Source organism: Pan troglodytes, chromosome 17, assembly GCF_028858775.2.
Source record: "Pan troglodytes isolate AG18354 chromosome 17, NHGRI_mPanTro3-v2.0_pri, whole genome shotgun sequence".
NCBI lineage: Eukaryota > Metazoa > Chordata > Mammalia > Primates > Hominidae > Pan > Pan troglodytes.
In genome coordinates, this window is record NC_072415.2 from 71573773 (window position 1) to 71592666 (window position 18894).

Below are 18894 nucleotides of genomic sequence, written 5' to 3' on the forward strand. Positions count from 1 at the left end.
TGGGAAAACTGGCTAGCCATATGCAGAAAACTGAAACTGGACCACTTCCTTATGCCTTATACAAACATTAACTCAAGATGGATTAAAAACTTAAACATAAGACCTAAAACCATAAAAACCCTAGAAGAAAACTTAGGCAATACCATTCAGGACATAGGCATGGGCAAAGGCTTTGACTAAAACACCAAAAGCAATGGCAACAAAAGCCAAAATTGACAAATGGGATTGAATTAAACTAAAGAGCTTCTGCACAGCAAAAGAAACTATCATCAAATTCAACAGGCAGCCTACAGAATGGGAGAAAATTTTTGCAATCTATCCAGCTGACAAAGGTCTAATATCCAGAATCTACAAGGAACTTAAACAAATTTACAAGAAAAAAAAACAAACAACTGCATCAAAAAGTGGGCAAAGGATATGAACAGACACTTCTCAAAAGAAGACATTTATGCAGCCAACAAACATGAAAAAAAGCTCATCATCACTGGTCATTAGAGAAATGCAAATCAGAACTATATTGAGATACCATCTTATGCCAGTTAGAATGGTGATCATTAAAAAAGTCAGGAAACAACAGATGCTGGAGAGGATGTGGAGAAATAGGAATGCTTTTTTACACTGTTGGTGGGAGTGTAAATTAGTTCAACCATTGTGGAAGACAATGTGGTGATTCCTCAAGGATCTAGAACCAGAAATACCATTTGACCCAGCAATCCCATTACTGGGTATATACCCAAAGGATTATAAAACTTTCTACTATAAAGACACATGCACACGTATGTTTATTACAGCACTGTTCACAATAGCAAAGACTTGGAACCAACCCAAATGCCCATCAATGATAGACTGGATAAAGAAAATGTGGCACATATACAATACGGAATACTATGCAGCCATAAAAAAGGATGAGTTCATGTCCTTTTCAGGGACATGGATGAAACCACCATTCTCAGCAAGCTAACACATGAACAGAAAACTAAGCACTGCATGTTCTCACTCATAAGTGGGAGGTGAACAATGAGAACACATGGACACAGGGAGGGGAACGTCACACACCAGGGCCTGTCAGGGGTGGGGGGCTAGGGGAGGGATAGCATTAGGAGAAATACCTAATGTAGATGACGGGTTGATAGGTGCAGCAAACCACCATGGCACAGGTATACCTATGTAACAAACCTGCACGTTCTGCACATGTATCCCAGGACTTAAAGTATAATAATAATAATAATAAAGGACACTGTTAAGAGAATGAAAAGACAAATCACAGACTAGGAGAAAATATTTGCAAATCATACGTCTGATAATGGAACTTGAATATAAAATATACAAAGACCTCCTCAAGAAGACATAGAAAGATGCATCACGAGGCAGTAAGGAAGTACCAATCAGAACTACAATGAGATACCACTTAACGCACACTAGGATAGATAAAAATTTTAACACTGGCAAAACCAAGGGCTGACAAAGATGTGGAGTAACTAGAGCTTTCATATACTCCTGGTGGGAATTCAAACTGGTACTGCCTTTCTGAAAATTCATTTGGAAGTTTCTTATAAAGTTAAAAATATATTTACTCTAAAATCCCACAACTCCAGTCCTAGGTATTTACCCCACTGAAATGAAATTTTATGCTCACACAAAAAACTCTATGTAAATATTTATAGGTTTACTCATAACTGTCAGAAATTGGAAAAAAACACAAAAGTATCTCTAGTGAAGAATGGATAAATCAACTGTTGTGCATCCATACAACAGAATACTACTTGGAAATAAAAAAAGAACAAACTCACCAGGCATAGTAGCTCACGCCAGTAATCCCAGCACTTTGGGAGGCCAAGGCCGAGGTGGGCCTATCACCTGAGGTCAAGAGTTCAAGACCAGCCTGGCCCACATGGTGAAACCCCACCTCTACTGAAAATACAAAAATTAGCCAGGCGTGGTGGCACACACCTGTAGTCCCAGCTACTTGGGAGGCTGAGGCAGAAGAGTCGCCTGAACCCGGGAGGCAGACATTGCAGTGAGCCCAGATTATGCCGCTGCACTCTAGCCTGGGTAACAGAGTGAGATGCTGTCTAAAAAAAAAAACTCCTCATTCATGCAACATGGATGAATCTCAAATGCATCATGCTAAGTGAAAGAACCCTAACTCAAAAGATTACATACTGAATGTAGTTTATCTGACATTATATGACATTCTTGCAATAGAGACAGAACATACATGAATCAGTGTTTGCCAGGGGCTGGGTGGGAGGGGAGAGGTTGACTACAAAGGGGCACAGAGAGGGTCACGGGGGTTTTGAAACAGCTCTATAGCTTGATTATCACGGTAGACACATGACTGAATACACTAGTCAAAACCTGCCAACTTTATACTAAAAAAGAAATTTTAATGTATGTAAATATATAAATGTATGTAAATATCTTATTTTTTAAAACATACAAATTTCACACAAAATTAGAAAAACAATTTAAAATTAAAGGGAAAACAAGTTTTGCCTAGCTCAAACCTAACATGAACAACGGTGTCCACAACTGTGTTACAAATACATAAAGAATTTTAAGAGCGTATAAATGTAATTTACCAGGAAAGAAAAATGTTTCGATTTAGGGAGCAAGCATTAAATGAATTGGTAAAATAGTCCTTCAAATATATCATTAATCTGACTGGCAGATTTCCCTGTTTATGAAAACCTTGCCTTTTCAATGACAACTAGGGAGGCAGGCTGGCTGGTGGAGATGGGCGTCTGGGTTTGAATGGGGCTTCTTGGTTTGGATGGAAATGGCTGGCGACCCATGAAACGGGAAGCACTATGTCTGCTACTAAGTAAATGGTAAACAAGCAGTAACCCAACAACAGCAACAAAACAAAAAAAACTTTAATAAAATTTGAAAATAACAATTATATGAATGCATTAAATTATTACATGTACCCTGAAAATATGTACATCTATTATGTATCCATTTTTAATGTAATTTTTTTGAGACAAGGTGTCTCTGTCACTCAGGCTACGGTGCAGTGGTGCCATCATAGCTCACTCTAAACTGAGCTCAAACCATCCTCCTGCCTCTGCCTCCCAAGTAGCTGGGATTACAGGCACATGCCACCACACCCAGCTAATTTTTTTTTTTTTTTTTTTTGGTAGCGATGTAGGTCTCATTAGGTTGTCTTGGCTGGTCTCGAAATCTTGGCCTCAAGCGATTCTCCCACCTCAGCTTCCTACATTGTCAGGCTTACAGGCATGAACCACTGCTCCTGGCCAAAAAGTTGACTTTTTTTTTTTTTTTTTTTTTTTTTTTTGAGACAGAGTTTCACTCTTATTGCCCAGGCTGGAGTGCAATGGCTTGATCTCGGCTCACCGCAACCTCCACCTCCCGGGTTCAAGTGATTCTCCTGCCTCAGCCTCCCGAGTAGCTGGTATTACAGGCATGTGCCACCACACCCAGCTAATTTTTGTATTTTTATTAGAGACGATTTTTTTTTAAGAAAGAAAATAACAAATCTAGTTAAAGCAGCACCTACCGATATTTTTTTCTGAAAAGCCAAGCAGTTGTTTAAATGGGTACATGCCTCTCTCTAACATGAAATGTGCTGCCATTCAACATATTTTATGAAAAAAGTGATGTTTAGCTAGAAAAATGTAAGTTATTGCTATGTTGACACACAACTTTTAAGTTCTAGTAACTGCTTTGCTATCCACTTTTATTTTATGGGACTTAACATTCCGAGATGTTCTGAAATACTTGTTGCTTAAAACACACATGTTCATCAGCTTTAAACAACAATAGATTAGTCTTCAGAAATAGCATTTTAAGTTCACGTTCTGCCCTGGAGCACTGTATTTATTTTGAAAAAAAAAATTCTGAAGATAGGAATAAATCAAAAAAGAGAACAACCAAAAAAATTGTATTTTACGCGATGGAATTTTATAGACAAAATTAAAGTCCTTGTGGAAGAGCTGTAACCACGTCAGCGTACTCCAGGCTTCTGAGCTTCCTGCATCTTGGGTTCTTCAACTCTAAAAGGTCAAATAAGGGTTTTAAAGGGGATTGTCAGCAGGGTGTGGTGGCTTATGCCTGTAATCCCAGCACTTTGGAAGGTTGAGGTGGGTGGATCATCTGAGATCACGAGTTCAAGACCAGCCTGACCAACATGGTGAAACCCTGTCTCTACTAAAAATGCAAAATTAGGCAGGCATGGTGGCACATGCCTGTAATCCCAGCTACTTAGGAGGCTGAGGCAGGAGAATCGCTTTAACTTGGGAGGTGGAGGTTGCAATGAGCTGAGATCACACTGTTGCACTCTAGCCTGGGTGACAGAGCGAGACTCCGTCTCAAAAAATAATAGTAACAATAAAAGGGATTGTGCATGATGAACTAAATATACAAACATTGATCTGACACAGCACCTGAGAACCTTGTGTGGCACAGTTTCTTGAAAAGAATCAATATTGCCTTTGTACTCAAGAATAATTTTTTAAGGAAAAAAACAAAAGCCTAGGCCTCAGTTGCATGAATATTCAGATAGATAGATAGATAGATAGATAGAATAGATATATGGAATATATATGGAAGTTTGTGTTTGGAATACAAACTTGCTCTTAATTGTTGTGAAGTCCTTTCAAATGAGCAAGCACCTCTAAAGATAATGTGACCAACCGTCCTGGTTTGCCTGGGACAGAATAGAGTCCTAGGAAATGAAACTTTTCATTTTAGAACTGAGACAGTACCAGGCAAATTGGGCCCAGGAGTGAGGGGATTCCTGGGATCTCTCTAAAGACCAGGCTGATTGAAGGGTAGACAAGTTAAAGCCAAGTTTGCCCAGAATAAACGGGCAAACTATTATCAAACTGGCTTCCTTAACTATCTCTGCAGTGACTGATATCTTATCCTCTTTACGCAAAGTGCTGAAACTGACATTAAGACCAAGAACTACAGAACAAGACAAAGATTTCCCTTCTTTCCCGTTTACCTTTTTCCCACTTAATGAATTGGAGAATCTTCCCACCAGCCATCAATATTGGGCATCCTTTTGAACGTTGACATATTTTGAATCTTGAACCTCAGTGGCGAATCAATTTTCCTGTCATTGCTTTTCAGCCCCTGAGTTTTGAAACCAAGAAAAGCTACACCTTAAAGGTGGAGGGAGCCAATCCTCACCTAGAGATGCGTTTTCTGAACTTGGGCCCATTTCAGGACACAACAACAGTGCACATCAGCGTGGAAGACGTGGACGAGCCCCCTGTGTTTGAACCTGGCTTTTACTTTGTGGAGGTGCCTGAGAATGTGGCGATTGGAACAACCATACAGATCATTTCTGCCAAGGACCCAGATGTGACCAACAACTCAATCAGGTTTTTCCACAGATTTCACCTTTTCCTTATATGCTGGAATCTTCCCTTCCCTTGTATGTAATTTTCTAGCACTTTTCCCTTTGTTTCTTTCTTCTCTATCCCATTTCTGGAGACTCTCCTCTTTGAGTTTTTTGTGTTGTTTTTTTTCCCCTTAAATAACACGGCCTTGCCAGGTTATTTAGAAGTGTCATTATGTTTATAACTCACTTTCAATTGGTTGAGACACACATACATACACACACACACACACACACACACACCTTAGTTCTCAATCATGGTCCTGTTGACATTTGGGGGTGGATAATTCTGTGTTGTTGTGGAGGGGTTCTCCTGTGCACTGAACCATGTTTAGCAGCATCTCTGGCCTTTACCCACGAAATGCAGTAGCACTCTCTGAGCTGTAACCACCTAAAATGTCCCCAGATATTGCCAAATGTCCAGGGAAGTGGTGTAAAATCACCCCAGGTTGAGAGCTACTGATTCAGATAAAGTATAATCAGACACACAGATGTCAAAATGTTAAAATCCATTGACTCTCAGTGGTAAACATAAAGGAAATCATCATGCATTCTTCCATCTTTTATGAATCTTTGACATGTTTTACTTTTTAAAACTGGGGAAAACAATATATACTACATATATTCCACATACTATAGAAAGAGCAGACATAGAAACTACTTCTGTTGTCAGCAACTTCAATGCCTTTGTAGACTGGCCAGACAGATGGGTCTTTGTATGGCAATACCAAGTATCTATCTCTCCAAACCATGTTTTGGAATTAAAGATTCCAACCAAGATGCTCCCGCTCAAGAAGATGAGAACTGCTCTTACAGTCATGGCCATCTCTCATCAACTGGAACCAAAGTGCAAATAGTTGATGGACAGGTTGACACCACAACCTTCCAGAGCAGCTGCCAAACCTATGAAGCTTGACACAAAAGATCAGAATTCCAAGGCTGTCGGAAGCCATCTGTCACATTAATTGTTGAAAGCCACACACTAAAATGAATCTGGGGCTTTAGTGCAGATAACACATTTTAAACATACCGCACTTTATCAAATGCCTTTTCTGTCAGCTGGCTGCTTCTCTCACCTAGTGCTGTTTTGTATTTAATGAAAACGTGCTTCTGTAGTTTAACAAGAATGGCTTTCTCCAGAGAATAACCATACTAGGGGCAAATTCACTTCCTCTAACCAAACAGTAAACATTTTACATGTTCAGGCATTAAAATGGCAAAAACGATTTTATTTGAATTCTGATATTTGATTTTTTCAAAGGCAACTAATGTATTATATAACAACTTTATAGATGTTGTATTTCAACCTGAAGCTTTTTAAATATAAACTAGGATGGGGAGAGATTAGTCAACCATATTATCCCCAAAGCAATCACAATGAAAACAAAACATTGTGTGTATTTTCAGAAGCCAAGAATATATACCTTCTGACCCTAATTTATTAATTATATATGTATTAATCCACCATAGGCTAATTAATCTATTCCTGTAACAAAAGACCCTATGAGAGAAACTTTAAAGAATAAAACTTTCACCACTGGCATGAAGTAAAATGAGGTAGACAAAATGAAGAAATCTTGTCTGGCTAACAGAAAATGCTGCTTCAGATGATGACCAATTGAAAACTATCAGTTGGCCAGCACATCCGTTAGCATCAGGGAGGTTCATATTGGAGTGTCTGGCTACCCCACTAGAACCCAGGCAGGATGAATGCAAGAGTGAACAGGCCAGAGGCACAGGGCAGGGTCCACTGGGCTGTTCTGGGGCAGGACTGCAGATCCTGAGATGAAAATTGGTGAGAACAAGGCCACAAGGCCAGAGGTAATAAGACATGGCTCAGGCACAGGGGGCAACGTGAAATTCCAATGATCAGATCTGGGGATAATTCTCCCTCTGCATTTTGGTTACAAAGAAAGAGAGGAATTCTTATTGCTAGGTATGAGGTCCCTGACTCTTTGTACTATCCAATAGCAACAAAGAATGGTCCCTGAACCCAAGAAGAACACTGGGGGTCCTAGCCTCTCAGAGGGAAAAGCACTTAAAACTCAATGAACTCCCTGGCTCTCATTTCAAAACCCATTTGGGAATTCCTTTCTTCTGTTATCTTTCACCAAACTGCTCTTCTTATCCTTATTTTTCATATTAAAGTTACTTTCTTTTAAAATAATGTGTATAGTTATATGCTGCATGGCTAATTCATCATCTGCATTTTTGTTACGAAGAATAAATGAGATTTATATTCTTAAAGAGAAAATATCTATTAAATAATTCAAAAAATCAACACATCACCGGAAGTTAAAATGTTACAGATAAAAGGCCATTTAACAAATTATTAGGACTTTTATAATCTCCTTTCTAGAAAGTTGATGGTGTGTTCAGGAATATATGCTGGTCCTCACTTATTTATAATCCCCAAAACAAAATCTCCAGATTTAGTGATATTTACATGAAAAGACAATGTTTGGATCCCCTGAATTTTTAATACATGCTCAAGGACTTTTTGGCAGGCAGGATACTGAGCCATTTGGCAACTGAAAGAGGCTTCTGCTGATGTGGAAACTGCCTGCCCCCCAGTTCCTTCCCAGAATGTGTGTGGATTTAACCAGCCTGCTCCTCACACCCCACCTCCAAATTGCTCCCAAATTCAGAGGATGTCCCCAGCTAAGTGACAAGCAGGGAGTCCGGAAAGCACCAGCTACTGCTGGCTCTGGGCAGCTTTGTACCTGCATGATGCCGATTCTGCTCACAGAAGGTTAGGATGTAATGGTTAAGAAAAGAAAACCACCTACATAATTCATGAGTGTGTCCCAATTTCCTCGTTTTCCATCTGTATCTACACCTTTAATTTTTCTCCTGCCTCCTGAAAATTAACCCAGCATCCCATTCAGGGAAACAAAGGCTATTATTCCCTCAATTCCGGCCCCATTGGGGAAATCAGAGAGGGATTCCCCTCGATGAGGGAGGCTTCTCTGAGGAAGGCTCCTGGTGTGTCAGCCCGGCAATGCTGTCAGGGGTCCTGTGGGTTAGTTATTTCTATCACTCCCTCTCCCATGCGACATTCACTATGGTGCCGTAGGTCTGAGTATAGAAAGCTGCTTTCTCATAGGCTGCCTCTCCCCTTGGCAACATGCCTGAAGCATAGAAAGCTGCTTTCTCATAGGCTGCCTCTCCCCTTGGCATCATGCCTGCAGCCTGGAGAGCTGCCATCAGGGACATGGCTCCGTGTACCACATGGCTGGCTCTCTGCATGTGTCGGGAGCTGAAAGAGAAGACTGTCATGAGCCAATCGGTGTTTTTTTATTTTATATTAGAGAAAATTCAATTCTGAAAATAGTAAACTTTAAAAGTAAATAACAATTTATGCTTAAAAAGTAATAATCTAGTCCATTTTAAATGAACTCTGAAGCATGTGTTTTTCTTTATTAAAAAGGCAACTATTCGCTGTCACTCTGATGTGATCTGGCTCTGTGTCCCCACCCAAATCTCACCTTGAATTGTAATAATCTCCATGTGTCAAGGGCGGGACCAGGTAGAGATAACTGAATCATGGGGGTGGTTTCCCCCATGCTGTTCTCATGATAGTGAGTGAGTTCTCACGAGATCTGATGGTTTTAAAAAGGGCTTCCCCCTTCCCTTGGCACTCATTCTCTCTCCTACCACCATGTGAAGGACATGTTTGCGTCCCTTTCCACTACGATTGTAAGTGTGCTGAGGCCTTCCCAGCCATGCTGAACTGTGAGTCAAACAAACCTCTTTCCCTATAAATACCCTGTCTTGGGTATGTCTTTATTAGCAGTGTGAGAACGGACTAATACTCTTGTCTTTAAAAGATAAAGTCTTGTTTCCTCAGACAATCTCTTATAGACTATGTGTCAATAAGGCAGCATGGCCTGGTGGCTGGGAGCAGAACCTGCAGCCAGACTGCCTGGGCTTGATTCCCAGCACTGTGACCTTGGGCAAGGGACCTAACCTCTCTACTCCTCAGACTTCTTACCTGTAAAATAAGGATCATAACGGTGCCTACCTCATGGTGTTATTGTAAAGATTAAATGAGTCCATATAGGTGATGTGTGCTGAGCAGTGCCTGGCATACAGTGAATGTTCATTAAATAGGGTCACAGGCAGAGAGAAACATTAATTTTCTTCCTTAAATTTCCTAACTCTTAGGGAGTCATGGCTTAAATGATTCTGATTTCTCTAGCTGTTACTCATCAGCTTTCTCTTTAATTCCTAATTCCTAAATAGCCATCCCGAATCTCTGCAGAAAAAAATATACATTGTATTTGATACAATACATTTTACCAACAATAGCTATATATGCACAACTGTATACATGTGTGTATTGTTTGTATATATATACACACACACACACATATATATATAAAACAAAAGCTTTACATCAATATTTACCCTTACTGCATGTGATAGTCTGGCATGCATATATTCTATTCTATTTCATTTTCTTTCTATGCTAATCATAACCCACCAAACTGATTTCACAATCCACTAAGCTACATCTGAAAAACAATGCACTATAGTAAAGAAAATGTTTATTCCCTCCAAAAGTGCTGCTTCTCCGTCTCTACAACGTTAAGATATGGATTACAGTTGCTGGCAACTTTAAATCAAATTTTGAACCCAATATATTTCCCAGTCCCTATTTAAATAATTTGTAAGAACATAGTAGTTATAACTTTGTATATATGGCTTCAAATCAAACACAGTAGTTATAACTCCATAAAGATGGCCTCAAGTCTTACCTCTGTAAATTATTACCTGTGTAATTGCATAAAAGTGACTTCAGCTAGTTGCAGTGGCTCATGCCTGTAACCCCAGCTACTTGGGAGATTGAGGCAGGAAAATCACTTGAGGGTAGGAGTTTGAGGAGTTTGAGGCCAGCCTGGGCAACACAGGCTGTTTAAAAGACTCTGTCTTTTAAAATTAAAAAAAAAATTTAATTATCCAGGTGGGGTGGTACCTGCCTCTAGTTCCAACTACTCAGGAGGCTGAGGCGGAAGGATCACTAGAGCCGAGGAGTTTGAGGCTGCAGTGAGTTTGGTCATGCCACTGCACCACTCCAGCCTGGATGACAGAAAGAGAACCCATTTCTAAAGAAAGAAAAAAAAGTGACTTATTTAAGCCTCAGTTTCCTTATCTGTTGATTGGGATAATAACTACCTCCCAGAGATGTTGGAAAAATTTTAAAAGAAGCTGTGTATTAAGTACATAGTAAAGTGCCTGATATTCAGCAAATGGCAGCTATTGTAATTACTGGTCTTTTAAAAACAGGGTTGTTTTCTTGTTATTGAGTTATTTATATATTTTGGATATTAGCCCCTTATTTTCTGAAAAGAATATTTTCTCCCAATCTGTGGGTTGTCTCTTCACTCTGTTGTTTCCTTTGTTGTGCAGAAGTTTTTAGTTTGATACAATCCCATTCATCTACTTTTGCTTTTGCATGCGCTTTTGGGGTCATATCCAAGAAATCATTGCCAAGACCAACATTGTGGAGCTTTTCCCCTAAGGTTTCTTCTAGTAGTTTGATGGTTTCAGGTCTTAACAGTTAAGTCTTTAATCCATTTTAAGTTGATTCTTGTATAAGGGGTCAGATAAGGGTCCATTTCCATTCTTCTGCATGTGGGTATCTAGTTTTCTCAACACTATATTGGAGAGACTGTCCTTTCCCCATTATGTGTTCTTGGAATCTTTGTCAAAAATCAGTTAATTCACTGCAGACCCATGAGTTTTTTTCTCAGCTCTCTATCCTATTTAGTTGGTTGATGTGTCTGTTTTAATTCCAGCTGTTTTAATTACTATAGCTTTGTAATATTATTTCAAAATTAGGACAAATGACCCTGTTAAAAAAATGTGCAAAATGCCTAAACAGACATTTCTCAAAAGAAGACATACAAATGACCAACATACATGAAAAAATGCTCAACATCACTAATCATCAGGAAAATGCTAATTAAAACCACAATGAGATATCACCTCACAATGTTAGAATGTCTGTTGTCAAAAACATGAAACGTAAGTGTTGGCTGGGGTGTGTAGAAAAAGGGAACCCTTGCACACCGTTGATGAGAATGTTAGTACAGCCATTTTAGAAAACAGTATGGAGGTTCCTCAAAAAACTAAAAAGAGAATTACCATATGATCCAACAATCCCATTTCTGGGTATATATCCAAAGGAACTGGAATTAATATGTCAAAGAATGTCTCTACTTTCATATTCACTGCAGCATTATTCACAATAGCCAAGATACAGAAACAACCTTAGTGCCCATCAACAGATGAATGGGTAAAAATAATGTGGTATACATACACAATGGAATATTCATTTCAGCCTTAAATATTCAATACAGCTTTAGAAAAGAAAGAAATTCTGTCATTTGCAACATGGATGAATCTAGACGACATTATGCTAAATTAGCCAAGCACAGAAAGACAAATACCACATGATCTCAGTTATATGTAGAATGTAAGAAAGTCAAACTCATAGAAGTAGAGAGTACAATGGTGATTGCCAGAGGCTGGTGGGTAAAAAGGGAAAAGAATCAAAAAGTTCAAAGCTTCAGTAAGGGGTAGTAAGTTCCTGTGATCTATTGCACAGCATGGTAACTGTAGTTCATAATAATGTATTGTATATTTCAAAATAGCTAAAAGAATAGATTTTAAATGGTATCATTGCAAAAAACAAATACATATGTGAGGTAATAGACATGTTAATTAGCCTGATTTGATCATTCTGACGTATACATATATCTAAATACCACATTGTACGCCATAAATATATATAATTATTACTTGTCAATTAAAAAAATAAAAATGGCTGGACACAGTGGCTCACACCTGTAATCCCAGCACTTTGGGAGGCTGAGGCAGGTGGATCACTTGAGGTCAGGAGTTTGAGACCCGACTGGCCAACGTGGCAAAACCTTGTCTCTACTAAAAATATAAAAATTAGCCGGGGATGGTGGCAGGCACCTGTAATCCCAGTTACTTGGGAGGCTGAGGCAGGAGAATCACTTGAACCCAGGAGGCAGAGGCTACAGTGAGCTGACATCATGCCACTGCACTCCAGCCTGGGCAAGACAGCAAGACTCCACCTCAGAAAAAAAAAAGAATTAAAAAATAAAAATGATAAAAATTACTTGGCCTTTACGAAGGACTACATAAGGTTCTCATTGATGGTTCTCAATCATGGCTACATATCAAAATCCCTTATGGAGGGTTTTTAACATCCACATGCCTGAGCCTCCATCCATATTTATTGAATCTTCCAAGATGGGGACCAGACGAGATAACACAGGTGAGATAACACAACAGAATTGGATTGCCAAATCAGGTTCAACAGGAAATATAGATCCTACCCAGGACCTAGTTAACTAATGGCTCAAATGATACAGACAACAGCAAAACATGAGTCATTCTCCCCTTGGAGAGCTCTGAAACTGTCAGGCACAGGTGCCTATAAATGTCCTTTTCTTGCATAAAGATGCATGTTGGTCCAGACTGAACATGAAAAGTAGAAGCAATGGACGAAGTGCATTGTTTGAACGCAAAGATCCATTTTTGTGATGGAACATTTGCTTGTTATACATCATTAATTACATAGCTTATATGACATTTTCCAGTAGGCTGTACCCCACAAATTTATAAACTCTAGGTTTATTTACAGTAAACAACCTAGCCAGATTCGGTCCATCCTGCTAAAAGCATACCACAGTTAAGGACTCTCCGGCTAGCAAATACATTACCATTATTGTATTTGCCAGAAGGTGGGTCATTAGCATGTTAAGAAAGGGCCTGGTACAAGGCTTCTTTTCTCAATAGTTGATACAAATTATAAGGACTGGAACCACTAAACTATACCTTTTCTCCTTTTCTAGTTTCAGATTAGCATTTGAGAACTCATTTGAATACAATTCTTTTTAAACAAATATATACAGGACTCGATACTCAGGATGTCCCAAAATTCTTGGGGTAATTCCAAGCATTATGTAGCATAAACCATATTTAAATAGCTTAAAACTTCCCCAAGACTGTCGGCACCCTGTTTATTTCATTTTTTGAATGAGAAAATTGAAGCAATATTTGTTTTGTTTATTGGAGGAGGAGGTGACTTTTGTTTTTGAACAAATAAAACCACGAATGCAGCCTTCCAGTAGCCATAACTCAGAAGTGGTGGAACCATGTTTCATATGGTAGGCACTCAGTTGTCTCATGTGGTATGCTGTCATATGCTTACCCAAATGCAAATGATGTACGTAATCCATGTTTCTGCAGATACTCCATTGATAGAAGCAGTGACCCTGGAAGATTTTTCTATGTTGACATTACAACAGGTGCCCTAATGACAGCAAGACCCCTAGACCGGGAAGAATTTTCTTGGCATAATATCACTGTCCTTGCTATGGAAATGAGTAAGTAGCACAGTAAGTTGGTCTCCATGCAGTGACAAAATATAGGTGTTATAGAAAGTGGAAGTTTCTAGAACTTGTTGTAACAAAAATTATATCCTTTAAGGGAAGAAATGGAAATCATGCTTTATGCAAGTAAGTAAATGCGTTCAGTTCAAATACTTTTTTGAGGCTCGCTTGTATACTTAGTCCTGTGCTAGAGATAAAAGCAAACAAAACATGGAAAACAGTGAAAGACAGCATTCTTATCCCAAGGAGCTATGAGGAAAAGGGAAGATTCCTGAGAAATCTAACAGGCTTTCAATCTTTAATATGATTGTGAATGTACAAAGAGTATAAAATATTACTGTATGAAAGGAAGCATTTATAACATATCACTCTTATTATACAAACATATACATATCCATGCCCACAAGAATTTGAGATACCTTACAATAAAAGGCAAATTGATTAACATAACTTATAAATGGAATGGAAGATTAATAACTAGATTAATATATATTATAAACATAATAAAAATTAGATTATATACTACTACATTCCTTTTTTTTTTCATACTGGTGATAGTAAAGGCTTAGAAAAATGGCAGTCCCTAACCTATTGGCTATATAACTAAACAGCCATTCAGGAGGGCAGTTTGGCAATATGTATTGAGATTCTCCAAAATATTTATACTCTTTCAGGAATTCTACTGCTAGTCATCATATTAAGGAAATAATTACAGATATCAACAAAGATTTAAATGTGAAAATTTCCACTGCCATGTTATTTTAAAATAAGGAGAAAATGGAAATTACTTAAATGTTTAATAATAGGAGATTAAATAAATTATGGTACAACCTATAGTAAAATGACAATATAATACAGATGCTTTCAAAACATATTCAATGACAAAGGATAACCTTACCCTAAAATATTAATGTTCTGAATTCAATCTTTCTATTTTGCTTAACTGTAACTTCTGTGTCGGGGGAGGGTGTATAACTCCAACTTTAGACACCCATGTTGTATAATGTCATATATCTAATGGATATCTCTGGTGGTAGGACTGTGGATCATATTCATGGATTCATCTATGCTTTTCTGGAATTTTCATTATTCCTTAGACAAACACCACTGTTATAATGAAGAAATAAATCTTAATTTTGCTAGCATATTATGGTAACCAAGCAATAGAAGTATTTAGGGGGGAAAGAGTAGAGCATAATTTTTTGGGAAAGAAAGGAAGAAAAATATGATTCAGAAGAACAATGCATTTTGGGATTTAGTAAAATTATTAACCAAGAAAAATTTCTGTGTCTCGCAATTTCTGTTTTGTCTCCTTGGGGTGGTGACCAAAACAGAAAAAGACAGGAGGAGCACTACCAGAGCTGTGAAACTGTCTCTGCATGGCAGTGCCAAGCAAAAGACACAGATCACAAAGACACAGCTCCCCATGAGTGACTATGACCCCAGCCAAAGATATGGATTTGGTGTGTGTTTGATCCTGTAATATCCTGTTAGTCCCTAAGCAGAAATAAATGTGCAGTGTTATCTTTATTCCAGTGAATAACTCGAAACCTTTGCAAATGTAATTCAAAGAACTGATGATTCCACAGGAAGAAGGCCAAGCAGTGCCACACAGTATGCATCCGATTGGCAATGGGCTCTTTTAAAGCCCAGAATACAGAACTGACCTGCCTTTAATTCCAAGACTTGAAGTGTGAGCCAAATGGGAGACTGAAAACCTCTTTTTAAGATTCGTTTTTTGACACTTGCTCCCTTTGTCTCACCCTTCCCTTCATACTGCTGATAGCAAAGGTTCACCAACACACACCTTGTTCTGTCCAAACTTCTCATGTCCGGCCACACTCTTAGTAGGCAACACATGGATCCTATGCTCTTGCTACCATCTCCATGTACTTCATCCTCTCCTTTCAAACCCAGACTCACCAAGTAAATACCTACTTCTTTTGTTTTTTTGTTTTTTTGTTTTTTGTTTTTTGTTTTTTTGAGACGGAGTCTCACTCTTTTGCCCAGGCCGGACTGCAGTGGTGCTATCTCTGCTCACTGCAAGCTCCACCTCCCGGGTTCACGCCATTCTCCTGCCTCAGTCTCCCGAGTAGCTGGGACTACAGGCGCCCGCCACCATGCCTGGCTAATTTTTTGTATTTTTAGCAGAGACGAAGTTTCACTCTGTGTTATCCAGGATGTTATCCAGGATGGTCTCGATCTCCTGACATCATGATCCGCCCGCCTCGGCCTCCCAAAGTGCCGGGATTACAGGCGTGAGCCACTGCGCCCAGTCATAAATACCGACTTCTAGCAAAGACCATTACTCTTTTTTTTTCCTTTTGGCATTACTAAACTCTCAGATTTGGTTTTCCTTGTGTTCCCTTTAGACAATCCCTCCCAGGTTGGAAGTGTTCCTGTCACAATCAAAGTCTTAGATGTGAATGACAATGCTCCAGAGTTCCCCAGATTCTATGAAGCTTTTGTCTGTGAGAACGCCAAGGCAGGACAGGTAAGGTGGCCTGTGGGTGGTGCACTCTGCTTAACCCCTAACTTCTGGAAACAATTGTTAGATAACCAAATTCACCATCAAAGCCATTTTGACTCCAGAAACGAACAATTCACAAAACAGAGTCCCTAATTCCCGTATATCAGGTTTCAACCATTTATTTGTTAAGACAACTATTTGAGGCTAGGTGTGGTGGCTCATGCCTGTAATCCTAGCATTTTTGGAGGCCGAGGCAGGAAGATAGTTTGAGCCCAGGAGTTTGAGACCAGCCTGGGCAACATCGTGAGACCCAAGCTCTAAAAAAGTGAAAAAACAAAAAACTATTTGGAACCTACATTACCTTTTATGGCCTAAACAGCACTTTGAGGGTGGCCAGATGCACACAATGGCCGTATAAGGTATGTGTCCACCTGGAAACTGAATTGTGTAGCACCAATGGCAGTAACACCTGCTCTGAGGCCTGGAAGTGAGAGACCAGGAAGACCAGGAAAAGGAGGAAAAAGCTGCTCTTTTCCCGAGTGTGGTACCAATTCCTCAAAATATCTTGCAGTAGGACAAGTTTATTTTCTATATCTTTCCACCTCCCTTTCTTAACTTCTGGCAAGAAGTACCTTATTTAGGGACTCCCTGGCCTATCTCAGAATGCTGCCACCTAGAATGACCTACCTTCTCTCCTTCCTCAATTAAAACATCCATTTTCTTGGTGCTGCTCATGTCAGGTAAGTTTTGAGAGGAAAGTAATCCAAAAGGATAAAGGTCTACTTATTTGAAATATACCTCCATAATCTTCAGAGACATATTTGTGTATTTTTTAAGTATGCCCTTAAACCTAACTGAATATTTAGTTGATCAAATTCTAAGTGGTGTAATTGAGAAACATCTGGAACTCCATTTGGAGTGCCCATGTAGCAATGCATGTCAGGCTGTTGCCTGCCCTATAATCTGTCCATCTCCTCCATTCTGCTCCTGCTTTTGTAAGATGCTTTCCTCCCCTGTGTATGACCCAGCAACCCTACAGATCCCCTAATAGTCCTCATTTACTCCCCTTCCCCACCCCAGTGTATCCTGTGGTCCTGTGGATGCTGGTGCTGGATCAATGGGCTGGAATGGTTTTAACATGAAAGCTGGGGAAGCGCATATTGATAAGACAGGGACTCATGCATTGGTAATTCTGGCCCCTGACTGTAATCTAACTTTGCCTTCATGTATTAGTCCATTTTCATGCTGCTGATAAAGACATACCCAAGACTGAGTAATTTATAAAGAAGAAGAAGGTTAATGGACTCACAGTTCCACGTGGCTGGGGAGGCCTCACAATCACGGTGGAAGGCGAAAGGCACGTCTTACATGGCAGCAGGCAAGACAGACTAAGAGCCAAGTGAAAAGGGAAACCCCTTATAAAACTATCAGATCTTGTGAGACTTATTCACTACCATGAAAACAGTATGGGGGAAACTGCCCCCGCAATTCAATTATCTCCCATTAGGTCCCTCCCACAACATGTGGGAATTATGGGAGCTACAATTCAAGATGAGATTTGGGTGGGGACACAGCCAAACCATATCACTTCACTTCTCTCACTCCCTGGGAGTAGTACCTCCAGCATCTTGCTGCACAGAGAGACTAGGTCTGCATAACCAAAACTTATGTTAGCTCCCTGAACTCACCAAAGATGGACTTGACGACACATCTTTACCATTTACTCAGCCAAAGCAAAAAGTGATTTATGTCCCTCAGGGGAAGAAAGATGTTCCATCACGATTCTGATCTAAATTTATCTAACAATCCTTGAAATTTGGTGCAATGGTCTATAGCCCTCCTAAAAGATTCTTTTCAACAAGTCTAGGATAATTCTCTTTCCACATCTAGTGAATTTCTAGTCTACTAAGACCTGAAATGTTATGCAGCCAATAAAAGTTATAATGCAGAATTTACAGTCCAAGAAACGATCCATGTTATTATAGGTAAAGAAGGGAGGTATAAAAACTACACCTACATGCTTGCAGTCATGTAAAATTATGACTGCAAGTGAACAATGATTGAGAGGGAAGATGCAAAAATAGTATAATTACTGTGCTAAGGTAGTTGAGTTTAAGTGAGGAGGTTTGGGTCTTTATTTTAATAATTTTTGTTTTATATTATAAAATTTATATATATGTAATATAAACTTATGTTATAAAATTATATGAATATTTTGTTATGATAAAATAAGCTAATTTTAATCTATAATACAAAGAGGGTGATAAGTAGCAGAGTAAATTAAACCTCCTTCCCCCCAAAATAAAGCACTCTTTTTTAAAGGGCTTCAGAGTAGGAGAGGTTGCATTCTAACAAGTGAAGAACATTTCAACGATCTCTCCTGTTTTTGTAATCAAACAAACATAGTCCCCATTTCTAAATGCATCTTTTAATAGTTTGTTATACAGTGATCTGAAGTACAGATCTTTCACTTCAAGTTCAGTCTGTCCCATTTGTCACCTTTAGGCCAAGATACTGAAAATATTAACCTTTGATTTAGGCTCTGGGAAATGTTTTGAAGATTTTTCAAAAGCATACAGCTCAGAGATACATCTGGTTTATAAAGAATCGGGCCTCCTTGTGTT

The 18894-nt window shown here is 39.1% G+C and overlaps 1 protein-coding gene across 2 annotated transcripts in view; it reads left to right on the forward strand.

The window, feature by feature from the left end:
• The window catches only part of CDH20 (cadherin 20), a 222160-nt gene that overhangs the window by 189514 nt on the left and 13752 nt on the right, over positions 1-18894 (forward strand). For both annotated transcript variants that reach the window (XM_512160.7, XM_024350914.3), the window contains exons 7-9: positions 5098-5351; positions 13658-13794; positions 16173-16294. In XM_512160.7, coding sequence (XP_512160.3) covers positions 5098-5351; positions 13658-13794; positions 16173-16294 — 513 coding nt within the window. The remainder of the gene's footprint in view (positions 1-5097; positions 5352-13657; positions 13795-16172; positions 16295-18894) is intronic.